The 21,877-nt window shown below is 47.0% G+C and overlaps 2 protein-coding genes across 2 annotated transcripts; one reads left to right on the top strand and one right to left on the bottom strand.

Moving 5' to 3' along the window:
• Window positions 1-227: 227 nt before the first annotated feature.
• LOC116896516 (histone H2B type 2-F) lies at window positions 228-1,172 on the top strand. Its single transcript, XM_032897698.1, has one exon. The coding sequence runs from the start codon at window positions 332-334 to the stop codon at window positions 710-712; it is 381 nt and encodes a 126-aa protein (XP_032753589.1). The 5' UTR covers window positions 228-331; the 3' UTR covers window positions 713-1,172.
• Window positions 1,173-12,334: 11,162 nt separating this feature from the next.
• Window positions 12,335-21,250, bottom strand: Fcgr1a (Fc fragment of IgG receptor Ia). Its single transcript, XM_032897692.1, has 6 exons — window positions 21,160-21,250; window positions 20,772-20,792; window positions 19,462-19,716; window positions 16,095-16,343; window positions 13,795-14,073; window positions 12,335-12,732 (listed from the first exon to the last, which is right to left on the bottom strand). Exons 1-6 carry the CDS (start codon window positions 21,230-21,232, stop codon window positions 12,506-12,508), a joined length of 1,104 nt encoding a protein of 367 aa, XP_032753583.1. The 5' UTR covers window positions 21,233-21,250; the 3' UTR covers window positions 12,335-12,505.
• Window positions 21,251-21,877: the final 627 nt, after the last annotated feature.

Raw genomic sequence — 21,877 nt, 5'->3', positions numbered from 1 at the left:
ACCTGGTGTTTTAAGGATTCGTGAGTGAAAGGGACATAAAGAACAGCTGAGGTAAAACTGCGGCTCTCATTAACTGGCTAACATGAAATGGAACGCTACGATTGGCTAGGAAGACTTTCCTCTAAGCACCACCAAGGCTCGCAACTAGAGTCAATTTGAGTAGGCTCCGCCTCCTTGACGCTGACACTACTGTAAATTAACCAATAAAAATGGAGTACTGTGAGAACCTTCATTTGCATACAAGCTCTATAAGTACCGCACAACCAGCCGCGATGTAACAGTCCGTAGTTGCCTCGTCCATCTTACGGTGAGTCTCTGAACGCGGAGGAAAATGCCGGATCCAGCCAAGTCTGCTCCTGCTCCAAAGAAGGGCTCGAAGAAAGCTGTCACGAAAGTCCAGAAGAAAGATGGCAAGAAGCGCAAGCGCAGCCGTAAGGAGAGCTACTCTGTCTACGTGTACAAGGTGCTGAAGCAAGTGCACCCGGACACCGGCATCTCATCTAAGGCCATGGGTATCATGAATTCTTTCGTGAACGACATCTTCGAGCGCATCGCAGGTGAGGCCTCCCGTCTGGCGCATTACAACAAGCGCTCGACCATCACTTCCCGGGAGATACAGACGGCTGTGCGTCTGCTGCTGCCCGGGGAGTTGGCTAAACATGCTGTGTCGGAAGGCACCAAGGCTGTGACCAAGTACACCAGCTCCAAGTGAGGTGCAGCAAAGACGTGATTGATCGGCTTTACCCAAAAGGCTCTTTTCAGAGCCACTTTAGTTCTCGAAGAAAGGGCTGTAATCACTAAGGGCCTGTGCGGTCTAGCAGGTAAGGTCCGGCCGTGAGTCTAACCCTGCAACACTGCAATATCGAGTGTTTCAAAGTGTAAGGTGAGGTGGAGGTTGTCTCATCACGTATCAGATTGAGGTGAGATAAAATTTATGGCCGGGGAACTATCTTCCCATTAGACTGTTCAAGCCTACCCCAAGTTAATCCCGGCATCTCCTGTGATTGATTCCAAGCAGGGACTAGTGTCTCACTGCCCTAGGCACCCAGGATTGTGCTCTACCTAGATCATATGGGCCAACTATTGTCATCAGACAGAAGTATCCCAAGTGATACTCAGTAGGGTCATCTTCAGAAACTCCCGCTTGCTGCCTAGCTACAACCGCTTTCAGTTTTCATAACACAGACTCTTTTTTTTTAAAAACACTGAGTACTAAAGATGGTATACACAGCGGGAATAAGACTTGCACCTTTCACCAAGGGCTGAGGGCTCTTAACTTTTCTGATTCTCTTCCAGTAAAGAAAATAGTGGAGCCGTTTCTAGGTTGGTTAGGGTTAGATGAGATAATGGTACCAGCTCTAACAAGCAGTTGCCAGGGCATAGTGGGGTACGAAGCAGTGCAGCCACCACTGTCTCCTGCACACTTCTAACAAGTGTGCGTACAGATTTAATTCTCTTAAGTGTCTTGCATTTACCTCCTTACTGCATAAGGCATGTTTCTGGAGAGACCCTGAGATCTGTGGGTTGTCATTATGTAGAAACTTAAGTATCTTGTGATCCCCTAAGGAGATAGTGGGCTTTAATGCTTGATGACTGGTGTTTTTAATCCCAGCACTCTAGGAAGCAGATTCTTGATATTTGCCACACTTGGTAATAGTTTACAACCAACGATAGCCCAGCACTCTGGGAAGGCAGGCAATTGGACTTCTGAGTTCAAGACAAGCCTGATCCACAGAGATAGTTCCAGGATAACCAGGGCTATGTCCTAAACAAGACAACACAAAGAAATCTTGTCTCAAACAATTCTTATCTAAAAGTACTAGTAAACTCTCCTTCACAGCTTTTAATTGACATTTCTGAATTTTGATGATTTAACACAAAAGGGAACCAAGCAAAAAGAAACTACCTATAATTTATCTCTGCTATTTGTGATACTGTATTTTATCTGACTTGGCCTGTTCAGGACTCCTGGAGAATAATAAACAGGAAAGGGTGCGGTGAATAACGGGCTAATACATAGGCGCCTTGGGGTTACATCATCCAGGGGCGCCTCTTCTCCTGAGGTGTCTACTCTATGAGATAAATCCAAAGGGTTTGCTTGTCAGTTCCTTTGTTGGGGACTCCCCCTCAAGTCATTTTAAGAATCTAAACAGCGACTTATATTTTCATATTGATTTCCAGACATTAGGTGGTAGAAATCGTTCTAAATGACCATTCCTTACCCCCATACCTCCAATGAAAAATAAAAAGATGTTGATAGAATTTTAGGACTGGCAAGATGCCCCAGTATGTAAATGTATCTTTGCCCAATGACCTGAGTTTGGTCCTGGGGACAAACACAAACACAATAAGTAAGTAAATATTATTTTTTTAGGATTAGGAGAGTTCACAGTAAAATTTGAATCCTAATCATTTGCTTACAGGAAAAAGCGCCCACCCCCTGTCTAGCCAAGTCTACCTTATTTGTAACGGTCGGATGTGTATTTAAAGAAAAGGAGCATTACTGAGGGTTCTGGTTCAGTTCTGAGGAGAAGAGCCAGGTTGGGTAGATTATAAACACAAAGCAAAACAAAGAAACTTCCTAGCAGGGAGAAATGGTGTTTGGCTGAGTCTGGTGGCACAAGCCTTTAGTCCAAGCACTTGGGGGACAAAGGTAAGTGGATCTCCATGAGTTTAAGGCCAGCCTGGTCTACATTTGGAGCTCTAAGTCAGACAAGGCTACATAGTGACACTCTACCTCAAAACAACCCAGAAGTTGTATTTGGGATTCTAAGCGTTGACTGAGTCCACAGGGCTAAGGACCCCCATACGAGTTGCAGTTATCAAGAAAGCTACATCACAGACCATCCCTGACACTACAGAGAGATACTGCACATATGAGAGGATAACTCCTAAGGCCTCTGTGTGGGCCAGGGTACCGTGCATACACTACTGCGACAAACCAGCTGTCCTGTGACTTTCTCGGAGGTTTCATTTGCTGTGCTTTTTTTTTTTTTTTTCCGGAGCTGGGGATGAACCCAGGGCCTTGCGCTTCCTAGGCAAGCGCTCTACCACTGAGCTAAATCCCCAACCCCTGTGCTTCTTAATAATGCACTTCCTCATCTTCAAATCGGGAATAATAGCAATGGTCACACAATCTTCAGGAAGTGACCACGTTGTTATAAGGATTTTGGAAAGCATACCTCACAAGACTAATAACTCATACCTACACTATATTGTGTTCGAAATGAAAAGTTTACATTATTTTCAAATTCACATTAAACATTGGTCAAAACTGACCACCACTTTTTAAAGGGCCCACTCACTGATTACAAAATAACAAACACATACTTTACAATTTTTTTTATTTACCAAAAAGTACACAGGTTAAAGTTGATTTCAGAACAAGACCTGCTTGTTCTTCAGGAATAAGGGGAGCAGGGGTGGTGTTCGCAGAGTCTGGTTGGTTCATAGGTTTGGAATGAACTTAAAGGCCGGTGTGGCGCACACCTTTAGTCACTGAACAGGGAGGAGGCACAGGCTGGCAACAAAAAAAAAAAAAAAAAAATGGATTTAAGGGAAAGTTAGAATGGGTTAAACTTTTAACGAAAAAGGAACAATAAAAAACAAAGGGAAGTAGAAAAGGCAAATCTGAGAATCAGCAGGATAGCAGACTTCCCCAGTCTACCAAGACTGAATTAACCAATAAAACCAAAGACTTCCCTGACAAATCCCCTGTGCGTTCAACACTGAAGGAGATGAAGCGCATAGCCAATGAGGTTAGGTGCAGAAGATACTTGTAAATGCTGTGAGCTTGGGGCTTGGGCTTTTGTTTTGAATTCTGTGCCCGAGTGTCTTGTCTGTATCTACATGCATACCTGGTGCCACGGAGTTTAGAAAAGGATGTCAGACACTCTGGGAGTGGAGTTACAGATGGTTGAGATCCATCATGTGATTGCTGGGAACTGAACTCGGGTCCTCTCTAAGAGCAGCAAGTGTTCTTAATCAATGAGCCCTTCGCCTGGTTCATTGTTGGTTTGGTTTTGACTCTGTGCCTTCCCGGTGGGCAAGACGAAGAAGGGCAAACTATTTTATTGGCTATGAGCTTTGGAGCAACTGTGTACTAACCAGTCCTATTATACTCTCATGTCTCCTGCTACCCAGGCTGGCCTGAGACTCCTTAAGTATTGAGGATGACCTTGAATTGCCGATCCTCGTACCTCCGCCTCCCTAATGCTGGTGTGGCTCTATGTTTGGTTTGCTGCCGTTCAGAGGATTAAGCAGAGCTGAGGACTAAGTAACACTGAGCAAGCACTGTGCCGGTGGAACTACAGCTTCAGCACTCCCCAAACCCCAAGCCTTATGGAGTCCCAAGTTGTCTACATTCGTACTAGTGTTGGGGCCAATGGGGAAGGAGGAGAAAGAGACGAGAGTCTTCTCATTGACAACCTTAATATACAATTTTCTGGGAGTTAGTTTATGAGACATGACTTCTAAAGATTCTGCCAGTGCCACTTTACACAAATGGGAGATGTAGGAATGGTCCTAACAAGTCTCTTTAGAAGGAATGTTCTAGCACTACTGTAAAATATGAACAATGACGTAAGTAAGCAGAGATACCTTAGCATGTGTAGGAAAGTCGGCACATGTCTGTCTGTCCTCCCTTGACTGCCTCTCCCCCAAACACAGATCTGTAGGTTTACTGAAGTCCTTCTCCATATTAAATATCAAATAATCAAAACCAGCATCGTTGAGACTTTTTTCTCCTCCCTCCTTGGCAATTCCTTATCAAATATTTTCTATCTTGTTCATATTTTTGCATTTTTTTTAAAAAAATAGGGTCTCTATTATATAGCTCTGGCTTCCCTGTACTCCAGGTTGGCCTCAAACTCACTGAGATCATTCCCAAGTGCTAGAAATAAAGGTATGTATGTGTCCACCATAGTGGCTTATCAAATTCTTCACTGTGATTCTGCCCAACCTCTAAAATTTACTGACCAAAAAAGATTAGATTCTTCAACTTTTTATGTGCACTTGTCCATTCAACTGATGGTTGTCACCTATTCTGGGGTCCAGCATTCTAGACTCAAACTACTGCTTTAACGGTAATACTTAGGTTTAATATGAGTCTTAAGGGAGATGGGGTTTCAGTTCAGTGTGGGATGTGCCTCCCTAGCCTGCAGGAAGTCCTGGGCTCAATCACCCCACAAACTGTCTCATGGTAGTGCGCCCCCGTAGGCCCAGCACTAGCTGAGTAATCTCTAGATAGAGCGCGTTCCAGACCAGCCAGGGATACACAAGACTGTCTAAAAAGAATCTCAAGTAATATACTAATCCAGAATTCTTTCCACTTTCCTGCCCTCTTCTACCAACTTGCTCCTCAGCGCGGTAACTAGAAGGTTTAATGTTCTGAGTCAAAACTCTGACCTCCACCATTACCCTTCTCACATTTCCTGTTAGTGAATTTAGAAAGGTTTGTTGATCCTTCCTCCAAAATATTGTAGGGGTTGGGGATTTAGCTCAGTGGTAGAGCACTTGCCTAGCTAGCGCAAGGCCCTGGGTGTTCAGTCCCCAGCTCCGAAAAAAAAAAAAGAACAAAATATTGTAAATGTGACCATTTCTCAGAAGTCCTAACTCCACAAGCTGCCCCTCCTCCCACTCCGGCTCCCCAATTAGTTTCCTACAGCTCCCTGATTTAATCTCTGAGTTGGCAGTTAAGCCTGTAATACCTCCGAGGGCCAGCTACCCACAATATCTCCATTCTTTCTTCTGACTTGGAACCACAGGGTACATCGTAGGCCCCTCCTAGGGACAATCTGTAAATTCAAAAGATACCGAGTCATGGAAGGTCCCCAAATGGATTTGGCTACTCTGGTTTTATCCCCAAAGCGGGCTAGAAATCGCTGCGCCTTGTAAAATGGGCCTAGATTCTCCCCTGAGAATGAATTTGCGGTTCTCTATTAGCAAGCCTGGAAAATGACAACCCCTGACTGATCCAGCCTCCTAAGCCTGCTTTGTACTGAGGCATGGGCGGCCTAGTAATTAACTACAAGACCCTGACGGTCCAAGAAACTTCTTGCACTGCTCTAGGAAGGAAGACTTCCCACGACCACACCACTCCTGCCCCAAAAAGGCATGTGAACCCACTCTCCTCCCCACCAGCTACATCAGATCCCTTCGGATGCCTTGTTCTCAGCTCTGGAAACTTCGCACTAAAGATCCACTGGGCTGCTTTCCTGCCCGCTCTCTGGCTCGGCTGACCCAGGCTTCCTTCCTAACTAGCTCCGACAATGTTGAAACCTGCCGGGAGGCCATGTATGCTGGACTCGGAGGAGATAGAGATCGCTCTTTGGCGTCTGCCGCCAGAGCCTCGGGTTAGGCGGGACTTTGAATCTGCTCCCCGGCAGCCGCAGCAGCAGCTGCGGTCCCCAAAGGCGGCCACCAGAGGGCGCCACGTGGGCCCTCGAGCGCACTGATCAGACTGGCCTGCTGAGCTGGGTAGTTCTGCAGCTGCGCACTCGCGAAGACTGTCAGCCTCTCGTGATGCTGCTCTCCAGCAGATGCGAAGTAAACCACTATTACCGTGCGCTTTGAATGGGGCCCTTCCCTATACCAGAGGAAATCGGACACGCACCACCCTTTTCCACACGCTTTATGCTTTCGCAGACCCAGCCTGTATCAATCCACTCTTGTCGGCTAGGGGAAAGCAATTAATCGCAAGGTTTGTGGGAAACTGAAGGAATCCGCCGAGAAGGATTCGTGTCACGTGGGTCCCCGAGCATTGGCAAGGATGATACAGCCGCGTGCTGCTTGCATTGTGCGCAGGTGACCATGCGATGGCGCCAGCGAGTCACTTAGCCCCTAAATTCTATTTTCCTTTTACTATCTTAATCTGTCTAGGTAGGGGGTCTTGATTAGAGTTTGCTTTTTCTGCTAGTTAAAAAAATTAAAGGCAGGAAAAATGTGGAGCAGGTAGCAAAGGGGTAAATCTCAGACACAGCAGACAGAATCAACCGGTGAAGAAAGGTTTTTATTAGGGTAAGGAAAAGCACACACACATAGAGCACGGCACACAGACAGATTGGGGGTGATCTCAGGAAGTCGACCTTTCCTGGAGCGGTGGGAGGCTTTAGGGTCTTTAAGGGGATCCCCTAATTTAGGGTTCGTCAGTTTGAATAAAGACAGAGAAACTGATAGGCCCACATTTCTAGATAAACATGTTACTAGTCAGGCCCTGAAATTGGGCTGAGCTGCCTGCCCCTGCTAGCAGGAGAAAAAGCCCACCTGGTCTTCAGGTCTTTGTCTCAGGTCAGGAGCATTTTAATAAAAAATAAAATAAAATAAAAAGTAAGTGGTTTGCCATTGTCTGTTACCTCCCACTACGTGCCTGCCTATTAACGCTCTAAATCCTCCCTCATTTCCTTCCTTTGTGTTTTGTAACTTGATTGGGAGGTGTCACGATGTCTGAAAGGCTGAGCACACCTGCATGCAATAGGGAAATGTGTGGAGTAATGGGCAAATGGGGTAACTACCAGCTCTCTTTACAGAGAAATGCCCGGAAGTTGTGAAGCCACCTGTCATTTGCCAACGTGCTTTTATTTCTAATGATAACCAGAGAAATTCTAAGTCCTGACCTTAAGATGTAAGTCTTCACGGAGGACTAGGAGGAGTTAAGACAGATCTCTGATGGACAGATGGATAGAAGCCACAGACAGAGTTAAAAACAAAAACAAAAAGACAATAATAACAACAACAAACAGGGAAACTTCTAGCCTATTTTTCATCCTCTGACCAGAGGCAAAGGCCTGGCAACTTGAAACAAAAGGCTGGCAGACTCCCCCACTAGCTACTCACACACACTCCCCATGCGGCTCAAGTAAGCTTGAGGCCTGACCTTGACTTTATCCAAAACTCCGGGCTTATCAGCATCTAGCCCAGGGTGCCCGGTCTCACCACGTAGCCAAGGACAATCTGAACTTCTGATCCTCCTACCTATACCTCCAGAATCCAGTTTTATTTCTTTGTCTAAACTGAGCAGCCCTAAACAGGGAAAGGGGATCCCCGTCAAATTCTAGCCCACAAACGACTCTGAGTGAGCGGCTGCCTTGCTGGTGTGCCGTACATGTGTGCACAAGCATTCAGGGTGTGTGCATGTGGTGTGTGTGTGTGAGCTCCCGTCCCTTTAATAAAAGTTTTAATTAAGAAAACCCCTTTAATAAAAGTGGTTTTCATTCATTGCTTCTGCTGCTGTGTCTGGGATCCTCCTTGAGCCACCATGTGGTTGCTGGGATTTGAACTCAAAACCTCTGGTGCTCTTAACCACTGAGCCATCTCTTCAGCTACCTCTTAATTCTTTAACTGACAGAAAAACAACTTGATCCAGACTCCTCAACAATAACTAGTTCACAAAAGTACAATCGGAAAGAAAGATGGTCCCTTGCATATTAGAGCAAAGGTAATACTTTGCTTTATAACCTATGTACAGCCCCTGATATGACAAGCTATTAAATTAGATCATTCAGAAATATCAAGCTTGCTTTCTGGTACCAAATGGCATCAGATGTGAGTGGTTTTGGTTGGTTTTTTTGTTTTGTTTTGTTTTGTTTTGCTGTTTTTTATTTGTTTGCTATTGATGATTTTAGGGTTTTTTTACTTATTTTATTTATTTTTTGTTGTTATTAATTAAAATAAATGGCTTGGTGCTGAAGAGATGGCTCAGTAGTTAAATTCCCAGCACCCGAATGGCAACTTACAACTCTCTGTAACCTCAGACCCAGGGGATCTGACACCCTCACACAGACCGACGTGCAGGCAAAACACCAATGTGCATAAAAATAATAAATTATTTTAAAATAAATGACTGGGTAAAAGCACTCATCACACAAGCATGAAGGCTTGAGTTTGAATCCCCAGAGCCCATGGAAAGCCAGACATAGTAGTGAGAGTCTGTATTTCCCACTTCCTACACTAAGAGAGTCTCCAGAATATCTGCTGTGTACAGGGGCAAGGGACAGAGACCCTGTGAGGACTTGCAGCAAAGGTCATGCCTTCTGACCTTCACATGGGCATGATGGTGTGCACATGCCACACACACACGCATGCACGCATCCAACGTACGGACACACTAAAGAAATAAATCATCAGTCTGGGGACAAGGGTCAGTAGGTCAAATGCTTGGTGTAGTGAGTTCATGCTTCCACCTAAGAGACTGGCATGACAAGGCTTGTCTGTAACCCATGTCTGTAACCCCAGTGGTGCAGGGATGGGAGTTATCCTGGAGGGGGCGCTGCTGGCTAGCTCTAGTGGGGGTGGCTGTCTGGAAAGATCAGGTGGAAAGCGAAAGGAAATGACACCAGAAAGCAACCTCTGGCCTTCTACGCATGCAGATGAGCCCACCTGTGCACCCACATGCATGTACACGGTTGCATTAAATGTATTATTTGAGCAAAGGGGTCCTGTAAGACTCCAAAGGCTTTATAAATAGTCCATGTGCTACTTAATTGTCTCAGACTTTCTGGAAACTGACTATGAGTGTTTGGGATGAACACTGGTGTACCACAAGGAAGCAAGACAAGACCGCAGGGAAATCAAACTCCAGACTGTGCTCTGGAAGTGATCTTTTGTTAACTGAAGTTTCTAGGAAAAAGCCCCACCCATGCTAGCCACCTACAAAGCTAGCTGGCTGTGAAGAACTAGAACGTTAGGTGGGGGCCAAAATCGTCTTGGACTCTTGGCCTGTTAGTCATTCATTGCCTGTGACCTAACACGTGGTAGTTTGAATATAACTGGTCCAGGGAGTGGCATTATTTCGGGATGTGGCCTTATTGGAGTGAGTGTGGCCTCGTTAGAGTGGGTGAGCCATCCTACTCCCTCATCCTAACTGCTTGAAAGCCAGTCTTCTCCTAGCAGCCTTCAGATGAAGAAGTAGAACAGCTCCTCCTGCACCATGCCTGCCTGGATGCTGCCATGCTCCCGCCTTGATGATAATGAACCAAAACTCTGAACTTGTAAGCCAGCCCCAATTAAATGTTGTCTGTCACATACGTGTTGCCTTGGTCAGGTTATCTGTTCACAGCAATAAAACTCTAAGACAGAACATCTCTGTGACTAATACATAAATTCTTTAGAAAGGTGGTGGCTGTTCCTGGTTGTCAACTTGACCATATCTGGAATGAACCACCATCCAGAATTGGAAGGCTCACCTGTGATCCAGATCTTGAGGCTGGAAGATACAAGTCTCTAACTTGGATCTTGACACGGAGATCTTGAGGCATAGTGGCCATGAAAAGAATAAGCCCAGGCAAGGTAGAGCATGCCTTTAATCCCAGGAGACAGAGGCAAGACCTCTGAGTTCAAGGTCAGCCTGGAACAAAGCAGGTCCCAGATCCAGGCGTGGTGGTCCACACCGTCATCTCTTCTGCGGGAGGCCTACATAAGGACGTTGGAAGAAGGAAGACTCACTCTTCTTCACCTGCTTGCACTGACTTGCGAGCACATCTGTTGGAACCTACGTCCACAGCACACAGCTGAAACAACTAGCCTCGTGGGACTGAGCAACTCCTAGATTCTTGGACTTCACAGCTGCCGATCGTTGAGTTAGTTGGACTACAGACTGTCAGGTCATCACAATAAATTCCCTTAATATATAGAGACATTCCATATGTTCTGTAACTCTAGAGACCCTGACTAATACAAAAGGTACAGAGACTTGGTTCCCACCAATCCAAAGGCTACGACTGTCATCACACAGCATCTGAGACCTGAGCAGAGATCACTTCACTGTAATCTGCCTGCCTCTTCATCCAACTGTCGCCGCACTGAATCATGGGATTTGGAGTATCCTAACATTGTATTCACAGCCCTGCTCACTCAGATTGGCCCCATGATAGGCTACCGCTTATCCCTTTGAGACAAGAGCTGCGGCTTTGTAAGGCTGTTTTTATTAAGATTTATTCTTATCCATGTGTGTCATGTGTACATACTTATCAGAACCCCTGGGGCCAGAGCTGCAGGCGGTCATTGTTAAGAGCTGCCAACACAGGCGCCGAGAACGGAATTCAGGTCCTCTGGAGAAGCAGCACTAATGGGAATGGCCCCAAGGCTCATATGTCTGAGTGTTTGGTTTCTAGTTGATGGATTGTTTATGAAGGACTGGGAGGTGTGCTCTTGTCACCCGGGACAGGCTTTGAGGTTTCAAAAGCCCAGGCCAGGCCCAGTCTGTCTCTCTCACTTCTCCCTCCCCCCAACCCTGCCTCCATTCGTCAGTAAGATGTAGGCTGTCAGTTACTGCTACAGTGCCAAGCCTGCCCGCCAGGACAGTCACGGCCTCACCCTCTGACACTGTAAGCGAGCCCCCGGTTAAATGCTTTCTTTTGTTAAGTTGCCAAAATATCCTTGGTATCTGCTAATGGTTCTTATCAAGTGAGACTCAGGCTATCACACCCACTCTGGGGACTAGGATCTCTAGCATGGCTCACCCTAGAGTCCCAGGGATGTGAAGCACCAAGACCTTCAGGGGGTCTAGGATCCGGTCTTCCTAGTGTGGTCACAGGGCATTTGTGGCACACATATATGAGCAGTGTCTTCTAAACTTTTGGCCAGTGTTCTAGCCCCATTCTAGTCTCCGTCTCACAGATGGTGCATGTAGGCTGGAGACCAACCCAGTGAGGGACTTGAGGGTCCTGATTGCTTGTCATAGTAGAGCTAAAATAGAGCTTGTAATGGAGCTAAAAGCCTTCGTACCATAGCTCTGCTAAGGCACCACATGCAGGCTGCCTGGAAAGGCCCCTGGAGTGGGGCAGGTCTCCGGACCTGAGGGAGGTTAGCTGGATGGATCACTGCTTGGAACCTCACTCTCTAGCTGCTGCCACTATGTCCTTTGAGGGATGTGGGCGGCAAACCTGGGGAGGGAGCATGAAGAGAGACAGTGGGCAGGAAGACACTAATCCAGGTGCCTCACGGTGACCACCGGTCAGTCCAGCTTTAGCCTAGGCTAAGGCGCTGTCTGTATCAGCATCTGTCCCCTAACACGCAGGCTGTCCCCTGGAAGGCCTTTCCCTGAAACCATCCACCCTGTGAGGGGAGGCACAGCTCTCCATTCTGGGCAGGAATCTCACCCCTGCTCTAGTTCCGCATTTCTCAGCCTGGAGTCTTCCAAAGCTGGGTCCTGTCTGGAGCAGCTGGGTGGAGTGGGGGAGTTCCTGTGGGATTCACTTCCTACTGTTCCGGTTTCCCTGCTCAATAAGGTCAAACATTCGACAATCCCCTGCTGTGACTTGACTCCACATGTTCTAAGATCCCTTTGGTGTAGGGTCTCCTTTCGAATGTCTGAGTACCCAGCTTGTCTTAGCCGGAGTCAGTCTGAATATTTGCTTTATTTAAGAGTTGTGTGCCATGGTCCCACAGTTTCAGGGTCAATTTGGGAAGTTTGTGCCACGGTACTGCCACAGAGAGGAAGTGGTTCAGGCTGCTAAGGTCCAGGGTCACCTGAGTTTTGAGGTCCTTCAGGAGCTTCTTTTGGGGTGGCCTATCTTACAGTGGCTGTTACTTCTTCATACACGTCATCGCTTCTCACTTGCTGAAAGGAAGTTGCTTTCTTCCCCTTCTCAGAAACCAAAGGGACTTCTAAATTGTATTTTTTCTCTCTCTGCAGCCTGTGTATTTTCACATAGAGAACCGTGTTCACCAAAAACATTATTCCCACTGACAGATAAAATAGGATGTGAAACCAGACAGGATCTGATGACTGGGGACCTGAAAGAGAGAAGAAATCCTTGAGACAGTGGAGCGATCCAGCCAAGTTCTGTTTGGAAGGAAAAGACAGGTTGATGAAAGCTGTCTGTCCCAGAGAGTAAGTTCAAGGGACAGAAACTTCCAGCAGTTCCATATCAGCCCTCTAGGTGGAGCAGGCTCCTTGGGAATGTCACACCTGAACTTGAGGGACCATTGCTATTTCTGTGTCTTTAATGCTTGCTTGAAGCAAGTTTGAGGATTCTTTCCTGCCAGAGTCTTAGTTCTAGAAACTCATGACCCTCCACTCCAGTCAGATACAGGCAAGGGGACTATGTTGTCTTTGAGGACAAAAAGTAAAGCTGTAATATAAGTTAATCGAATCAAAAAGTGCACCCTTGACCTGGCTACTTTTATGTCAATTTGACATAAGTGAGAGTCATCTAAAGAGAGGGAAACTCAACTGAGAAAATGCCTCCATAAAACCCAGCTAGTTTCTAAATCAGTGATTGATAGGGAAGAGCCCAGCTCAATGTGGGTAGGGTGGGCTGGTGGCCCTGGGTTCTGTAAGAAATCAGGCTGAATGAGTCACGATGAGCAAGCCAGTAAACAACAGCCCTCCATGACCTTTGCGTCAGCTCCAGGTTCCTTCCCCGTCTGAGTTCCTGTCCTGACTTCCTTCTATGACGAATAGTGCTGTAGAGTGTAAGCCAAATAAACCCTTCCCTCCCCAACTTGCTTGTGGTCATGGTCACAGTAATGGACGCTAAGACAATCCTAATGTCTTCTGTATCGAGTGAGTAGGGGCAGCAAAGGGGAAGTGAGAGAGGGCTGCAGGGAGGAAGACAAAATGAAGGACGTAAACAGGAGGGAAAATGAGATAAAGGAAAGAAGTGGAATAAAGGAAAGGGTAGGGAAGGGGAGGAGAGGAAAGGAAAGGAAAGGAACGAAATTCAGGGAAGGCTGTGGTTCTGAGGGAAGCTGAGGCCCTGCACATGAGGTGTTCCTCTTCCAGGCTGGACTACAAACCCGAGTGAACCCCAGCCCCACAGCAGGAAAGGGGGCCCCCACTTCCCTCTCACTCACCAAATAGCTCCAACTTGGTGCTGCGCTTAAGGACACGGCCGTCCTCTGTGGCTACCTCGCACCAGTACGATCCATCATCTTTCCATTCAGCCCTTGGTATGTGGTACTCGGAGGATGTGCTCCTGTCCTCCAGGATCTTACTGCCCACGTAGAAGGAGAAGTAAAGCCGTAAGCTGGGGCTCTGCAGGAACAATCTTGTCTCACAGTTCAGGATGACCAGACTCCCCTCCGGGAAGGGAGATGACAAGGACACTCTCAGCACTGGTGTGGCAAATAGCTCTAAAGAGAAAGTTGACAGGGGACAGGGTGTTCCATTCTGTGTACTGTTCTTTTCATGGGACCCCCCTTTATCCTCAGGAGAATGGGTTTCCCCTATTGCCAGCAGAGAGGCATAATTTCTAAAAGCCTGACAGTGGCCTCCAGCTAAGGGGCTTCTCATTTACACAAGCACACCTCGGATATCGGAGCCATGAGTCCCACATCAGCATCCTCCCAGAGTCAACACTAAGACCCGCTCGCCAGCTAGGTCATTCCATACTTGTGCTATTCAAAAGAGAAGCTGGAACAATTCCTTCGCCCCAGAAATGAACTTTTTTTTTTTTTTCCGGAGCTGGGAACCGAACCCAGGGCCTTGCGCTTGCTAGGCAAGCCCTTTACCACTGAGCTAAATCCCCAACCCCTAGAAATGAACTATTTTTAGGACAGGAACACCTTGCTGGGGAGCCTGAACACAAAGAAGGTAAGCCGTGGAAAGAACTGGAACGAAGACCTTGTGGAGCTTGAACAGAGAAAACTACTTTAAAGATGCTTAAAGAGAAGGGGACCCAGGGGGGCTACAGGGTCTCTGACCAGAAACACAAAATATAACCGGTTCCTAATGTTCTTTCTGGCTTTTATTTCTATGGAAGTTTCGTGAGATTTAACTGGATCTTTTTAAAAGATTTATTTATTTTATGTATATGAGTACACGGTCCTTGTCTTCAGATACACCAGAAGAGCGCATCTAGTCCCATTACAGATGGCTGTGAGCCACCATGTGGTTGCTGGGAATTGAACTCAAAAGAACAGTCAGTGCTCTTAACCACTAAGCCATCTCTCCAGCCCAAATGAATTTTTTAAAAAACTCTTGATTACTTTGAGTCTCTGGCTTTAGAGCTAAAATAAGTTGATGAAGGGGACAGTCACTATCCCCTGACTGTGACACTATCAGGCCACTGTGGATGCTGAAAAGAGCAATGCTGAGACTTCACTTCTGGGTCTAGCCCAGCCAGTTGTGGGACCGCGAAAGGCAGCCTGGTCCCCAGTTGAGCTATGGCTAGAAACCCTGAAGACCCTGAAGGGATGGAAGAGTTTCACCTGTCCCAGGTACCGGGACCCTGTCACAAACCACCACCCCCCATAGATTTGTGGCCATCAGTCACATAAGGGCAACGCCCCAAGCCCCACACCACCCCCATGTAGAGGACATGACCTGTGGTCACGTAGGCTCAAGACAGATCTCCATTTTAACGAGGTACCTAGAGGCCTGGAGTCTTAGCCAATAAGCTTTCCTTCCCAGACACCCCTCCTTGCAAAAGGTATTTAATCTCAGACCCACCCTGAGAAGTGGGATCCGGTTTTACTCATCCACTTTCCACCACGACAATAAATGCCTTAAAACAATGGACGGCCTCTTTTCATTAGGATCTGCCATGGGGAGCCATGGAGCATGAAGCCATGAAGCCTTTGCCTTCAGAGTTGCCGTCTATGCTCCTAGCCACGACCTCCACCAAGCCCAAATCCGCCGCCTGATCAAGCCAAGGACTCTCCTCGAAGGACCAGTCGGAGCTCCCCTCTTTTCCTTTGGCCCAGGCTAGATCCAGCCTGCAGACCCCCACTCCATTCTCAGCTCTTCAGTGGCCCCCAGCAGCGCCTGGATGCCCAAGAGCCCGAGAACCAGACGGCCCGTCCTTGTCGCAGGCCCAGTAACCCCTGAACCAGCTCCAGGCGTCCCGTGCCTCAGCGTGAGCTTTTCCACCCCAAAGCTTTGTCCCGGGGCTTCCATACAACCCAACAGCTGCTAGGCGACAGCACGGGGTAAGCGCAGTCAACTCCGGCGTCCCACCTCCCAGAGCGGCCGTGGCGGAGCGGACGCAGGACCCACAACCCTACAGCCAGCGATCATTGGGTGGCCTTCCGGGAGGTTGTTTGCCTCGTAGGACTCAGCTCCCTCCTTTGTAAGTTTAAGTGAGGACTGAGATACTTTCGTAGTGGCTCTTCTGGTCCTTACAACTGTAACTCTTGCTATCTAGACTGGGTACCTTTCACGGTGACAGACACTCCTGCCGACTTGAAGAGGTTTTTTCCCATGGCTGAGCAGTGATAGATGCCGCTGTGACTCAGGTTGGTTTTCAGAATGGTGACCTCTGAACCTTGAGAAAAGTCAAGGGATTTTCCATTTCGATAGAAAGCCACATTGTACACTTTCTTATTCTGCCACGGGTGACACCTCAAGGCCAGAGGCTCTCCTTCTGTGAGGACTCTGCGGGAGGTCTGGAGTAGCAGCCAATCTGAAAAGTGAGGGTCCACAGTGTTTGCATGCGACGGAGGAAATGTGAGGAGGCCAGATCCTGACCCTGGGGATTTTTATATCTTGAAACATTCCAACCCCAATCTCCACTATGGCTCAGGCCTGTCTCGCTCTCAAAGCGCTCAGTGCTGGTGAAAGAAAATTGACTTTTGCCAGCAGCTGTGCGCGCTAGCGCCCCCTATCTTCTTAGTCACTGCCACACTCCTAAACGCAATTTCTTCTTGCAATTCCTGTCCCCAACCAAGAAACCACCCTGCACTGTTCAGACACACGGATGTCTTTGCTTTATGTCTGATTTTGATTTATCCCCTTATGAAATTATCAAAACGCAAGTAAAAAATAGACCCTGAAATTAACCGGACTCAAAGTCTCAATATCTCAATGAACGTTTATACAGTTGGAATAGCCATTCCAAATGGCAGCTGTGGGGATTGACATTGAGTTGTATATTGGCACTACAGAATTTATTTTTATGCACCTATCCATCAACAAAAGTGAAAATTTCATGACAGACATAGAACTAGAAAAACAACATGCTTTCTGCCCTCTTTCATGTCACGTGTCCTTTACTTGTGTTCTGTCTCTCCTCGACAGAACCCTAATGTTTCTCATCTGTATGTTATACTGTACCCAAATGTACATTCATCTCCATATATTTTTGGCTAGATTCTACATATATGGGAAAATGTGGGTTTTTTTAACCTTTAATAAAGGTATTTCATATAAAAACCACATGAGATACAGCTTTTAGCTGTACTATATGATCTAGACATAGCTTGCTAATTTCCTATTCAAAGATCAGCCCTCATTCTTACTGCCTCTGAGTAGGAAAGTGACATTCATTCTGAGTCACACGACTAGAACCTGGACCCACCAACCAGCTTCATTTTTTTGGTCCTGGGGTCTCTAAGAGGTTCTGTCTGTTACAGACTTAAAGGGTGGGGAAAAGCTGAGTGCAACAAATAGATGGCAGCAGGGAAATTTGTGAACGCAGCAGAAAGCATCAGCTGGGGAAGAGGCATGATTACAGGTGAGGGAATGCACACACGGCAAGCACACAGAGAGAGGGCCTCTGCACACACGGCAAGCACGCCCAGAGCCTGTGCGCACACAGGGAGCTAAAATTCTCAGTCTCTTCTCAGAGGCTGCTTTTTGTTTGTTTTTTCAAGTCTTCGGTGAGTCAGTCTTCCTCTCCTAATTTACGATTGGCAGCTGATTGCCCCACAGCTGTTATATAAGCATATACAGATCCCGTTGAATTTCTAGGCTGGTCATTCAGCAGAGGGCCCAACTGGTGGGAAAAAAATGAATAAAGTCCTTCAGATTTTTTTTTTTTAAACCTGTGAGGCTTCTGTCTCAGACCAGGAGGATGAGGAGTAAGCCATCCATCTTGAAAGTCTAGATGGCTCCTCTGTCTGCCTACCAGGGACAGTCTAACTCCTAGTGTCTTAGCCCAGACTGACTGAAACTCCCGAGTGTCAAAGCAACCACAGTGAAATCTCCCACTGTTGCCTATCCATGGCCAAACATTTTATAAATAGGATTGGGGAGCAGTGACCAGGAAACCTGGTGTATTAGATGACAATCAAGAACTTTCGTTCCCTGGCTAGGGGGAGGGGCTGGAAAACCTGACCCTGTAACATTGAAAAGGCCAGCAGCAGAGAAACTCCCAACACTTGAGAATGCCCCGAATATATAAAGAATTCCTATGAGCTAATGGGGCGCAGGGGAGAGGGGAGGCAATAGAAATCCTGGCCAAGGCACTAGGGAGATGGCTCAGCAGTTTTGTTTGATCGCCTTCTAGAGCATGGGGTTCTCTTAGTCTGCATTTTTGAAGGTTGATTGTTTTTTTTCCGGAGCTGGGGACCGAACCCAGGGCCTTGTGCTTGCTAGGCAAGCGCTCTACCACTGAGCTAAATCCCCAACCCTGAGCATGGGGTTCTCAACCCGTGGGTCGGGACCCCTTTGAGGATCAAAAGACTTTGGCAGGGGTTGCCCACCAGATACCCTGCATATCAGATATTTATTTTACGATTCGTATCAGCAGCAAAATTACAGTTATGAAGTAGAAATGAGAATAATCTTGTGGTTGATAATCACCACAGCATGAGGAACTGCATTAAAGAGTCAAAGAAGTCATTAAGAAGGTTGAGAACCACCATTCTCGAGGACCTCAGTTCAGTTCCGAGAACCCAGGCCTGGCAGCTCACAATCGCCAGTGACTTCAGTTCTAGGAGATCCAACACCCTCTTCTGGCCGCCAAGGATATGTATGCACATGTGGCGTACAGATATATACATACACATAAGTAAAGTAAGAAACAAAATCTTTTTTATTGTTTTATTTTCTAAGACAGGGTTTTTCTGTGTAGCCCTGGGTGTCCTGGGGGGGGGGGGGAGATATATATTATCTCACCCTGAACGCCAAGATCTGCCTGCCTCTGCCTCCCTAGTGCCGGGATTAAAGATGTGCCTCACCACCACCACCCAGGCACGAAAGACTCCTCGGGGACTTTGTAAAGGTTTTATAAAGACATGTAATAAACACATTAAAAGTGGTCAATAGGGGTTGGGGATTTAGCTCAGCGTTAGAGCGCTTGCCAGGCGAGCGCAAGGCCCTGGGTCCGGTTCCCAGCTCCGGAAAAAAAAAAAAAAAAAAAGTGGTCAATAAACAATCGGCAAAGAAATATAAATTTAAAACCACAACGTCATCCCAGTGTCCACAATCAGAATAACACAAGGAAAACTACAGACAAGAACTGCTGCGGGTGAAGCTAGAGAAGCCGGGGCAGAAATTTTGAACAGAGATAAAATACTAGAAGCTGAGATTTTTCTTGAGACCTTGTATCTCAAACTGGTCCAGCTGTGTTGCTGCGGGCGAACAGGGCCTTGATGTGACGCTTTAACTACTCTGACTCCATTGACCTGGTAGGTTCTTAATGCTGATATGTTCACTCGGATTAAGTCTCACATACATGCTCAGAGAGAGAGAGAGAGAGAGACAGACAGACAGACAGACAGACAGACAGACAGGACTCTAGCACCCACGCCAAGAAAGACTTTGAGTTCCCCACCCCTCCTGCCCCACTCCATGCTTACCTCTGTAGATTTCCAACTGCACAGGGTCACTTGGCATTGAGAGACCTGTCTGACACTTGTATTCACCACTGTCCTTGAAACTGGCCTTGAGGATGCTATAGGTAGGTGTGGAGATCTGAATGGCTGTGCTGTTGATAAACCACTTTGTGGAACTGTCTCCCAGGTGAGGTCCCTCACACAACAAAGTGACATTTTCCTCCTGGAAAATGCTGAGCCATGGGGGCTGCAAGGTGACCACAGCCTTTGTGGCATTAACTGTAGAACAGAAAGACAGACAACAATGTGACCCCTGAGTGAGTTAAACTGGTGAAGTCTTACTGGGAGCAGAGGGGGAAATGCATTAGTTTAAAAAGATTAGCAAGTTAAGAGCCCACGCAGCCAGCGGGCCTTTAAATTCCCGGACTGAGGGAGCTTGTCTAGGTTATTTGATCTGGATTTGGTTGTCGGTGATGAAAGCACTCATGTTAATTAGTGGGTTTCCGACCACTAATTCAAACTGGCCTCAAGCCAGTTTCCCTACACTCAGCTCTAGACTGTGGGGGAGGGGAGGCAGCAGGAAAGCACCATCTACTTCTCCATTGGCAACAGAGGCTCAAGCCCTTGAAGCCTTCCTATCTCCTGAGGAGAAAAACCTGTCTCTGCTGTCTTGTGAAAAGGACAGATTTGGGGCACTAAGAGCCCAGCCCAGTAGGGCTGCTTCTGGTTTTCTAAACTTCTGTGCTTTTCTGATCTCACTAGGCCAGCGTTTCTCAGCCTGTGAGTTGAACCCCTTGTATGTGTGTGGGGGTGTCAAATGACCTTCCACAGTGTCACCTAAGACCATCTGAATACACAGATATTTACATTGCGATTCATAACAGTAGCAGAATTACAGTTATGAAGCAGCGATAAAAATAACTGTATGGGGTTGGGGATTTAGCTCAGTGGTAGAGCGCTTTCCTAGCAAGCGCAAGGCCCTGGGTTCGGTCCCCAGCTCCGGGGGGGAAAAAAAAAAAAGAAAAAAAAAAGAAAATAACTGTATGGTTGGGAGCCACCACTGCATGAGGAACTGTATTAAAGGGTCACAGCATTAGGAAGTTGAGAACCACTGCACTAGGCATTTCGTTGAGCAGCCAGAGTTTGCTCAGAAAACTTTGGACAAAAACCTTAAACACCGGCATTGCAGAAAACTCACTCTAAATGCAGACTGCAACTGAGAAATCCTCCTCTTGCCTGTCTTTCCCCTGCGCTCCTCCCTCCAGGCTGATGGAAGCCACCTTTTGAAAACAGGAAAGCAGCAGAGGGGGAAGGATAAGAGAGCGGTCACTCACCTACTTGCCCACCAACTGGAACTGCAAGAGACCAGAGACAGAGATCAGTTGGTGAAAGAAAATGGTGGCAACAAAATGCAGACTGGGAAGAGAGGTCCTGTCGCCTCCCAGGACCATCTGAACCCTTTCTGTCCCTGTTTTCCAAAGTCAAGCACCAGCAGAACGAATGGTTGTTCCTGATGCTCTCTTTATTCTGATGGAGGCTGCAGGCTCAGTGCCGCCAGAAGCTCCCTTCCCATCCTTTGGAAGTTAAGCACCAATAAGCTATCGGATCATTGATGAGCAGTCTTTAGAGTTCTAGGCTAACATGCCAGACGGTGACAGAAAGTGTTGACTCATCATGGCGAGAAGTCACATCCCCCAGCAAGCCTCCTTTAGCCAAACTTACCCCAAAGTAGCAGAGTCGTTAGAAGCCACATGTCACCTCCAAGCTGGTAAGAATCATGTAACGTGCAAGACATAAAAAGGTTCTACTTGGGGCTAGGGACCAAGTTTAGAAAAGAGGAAGGAAGTTGCCATTTCTGCCTACTTGCATTATGGCCGTGTTCCTTTTTCTGGGAAATACATCCTTAGTTTTTTTCCCCCTCTGTTGACAGGTCTCCTATAGTCCAGGTTATCCTCAAATTTGCTGTGTAGCCAAGGATGACCTTGACTCCAGATCCTCTTGCCTCTACCTCCCAAATGCTAGGATTACAGCCTTGTGTGGTTTACTGCAGCTCTGATAGCCTGAAACTCATATATAGACCAGGCTGGCCTCTCACTCACAGAGACCCACCTGCCTCTGCCTCCCAAAGGGAAGGATGAGAAGGGTCCAGCACTGTTCCCAGCTTTACACCGCTGCTTCTTAAAGCATGGTTTCTCAGCCCATCTCTCTTTCAAATGCTGTGTTTAGTTTGCTTCTTTTGTTTTGAGTTGTGAATGCTCAGAACCCAATGGAAAATCCAAATCTAAACTTTTACTGGTACTTCTATTCTGGTTATTTTCTCCTACTATTTCTATTTCTTAGGGAATAGTTATGGCAAAACTGCACTTTAGAAATTGATTCAAGGGTTAGATAGTTTTATCCTTTGAGTCCAGAGATTTCTTATGTCAGTCTGTATGAGAGT

Source organism: Rattus rattus, chromosome 3 (assembly GCF_011064425.1).
Source record: "Rattus rattus isolate New Zealand chromosome 3, Rrattus_CSIRO_v1, whole genome shotgun sequence".
NCBI classification, from domain to species: Eukaryota; Metazoa; Chordata; class Mammalia; order Rodentia; family Muridae; genus Rattus; species Rattus rattus.
The sequence above is the reverse complement of the archived record's forward strand: the minus strand, read 5'-3'. Positions and strand labels throughout refer to the sequence as shown.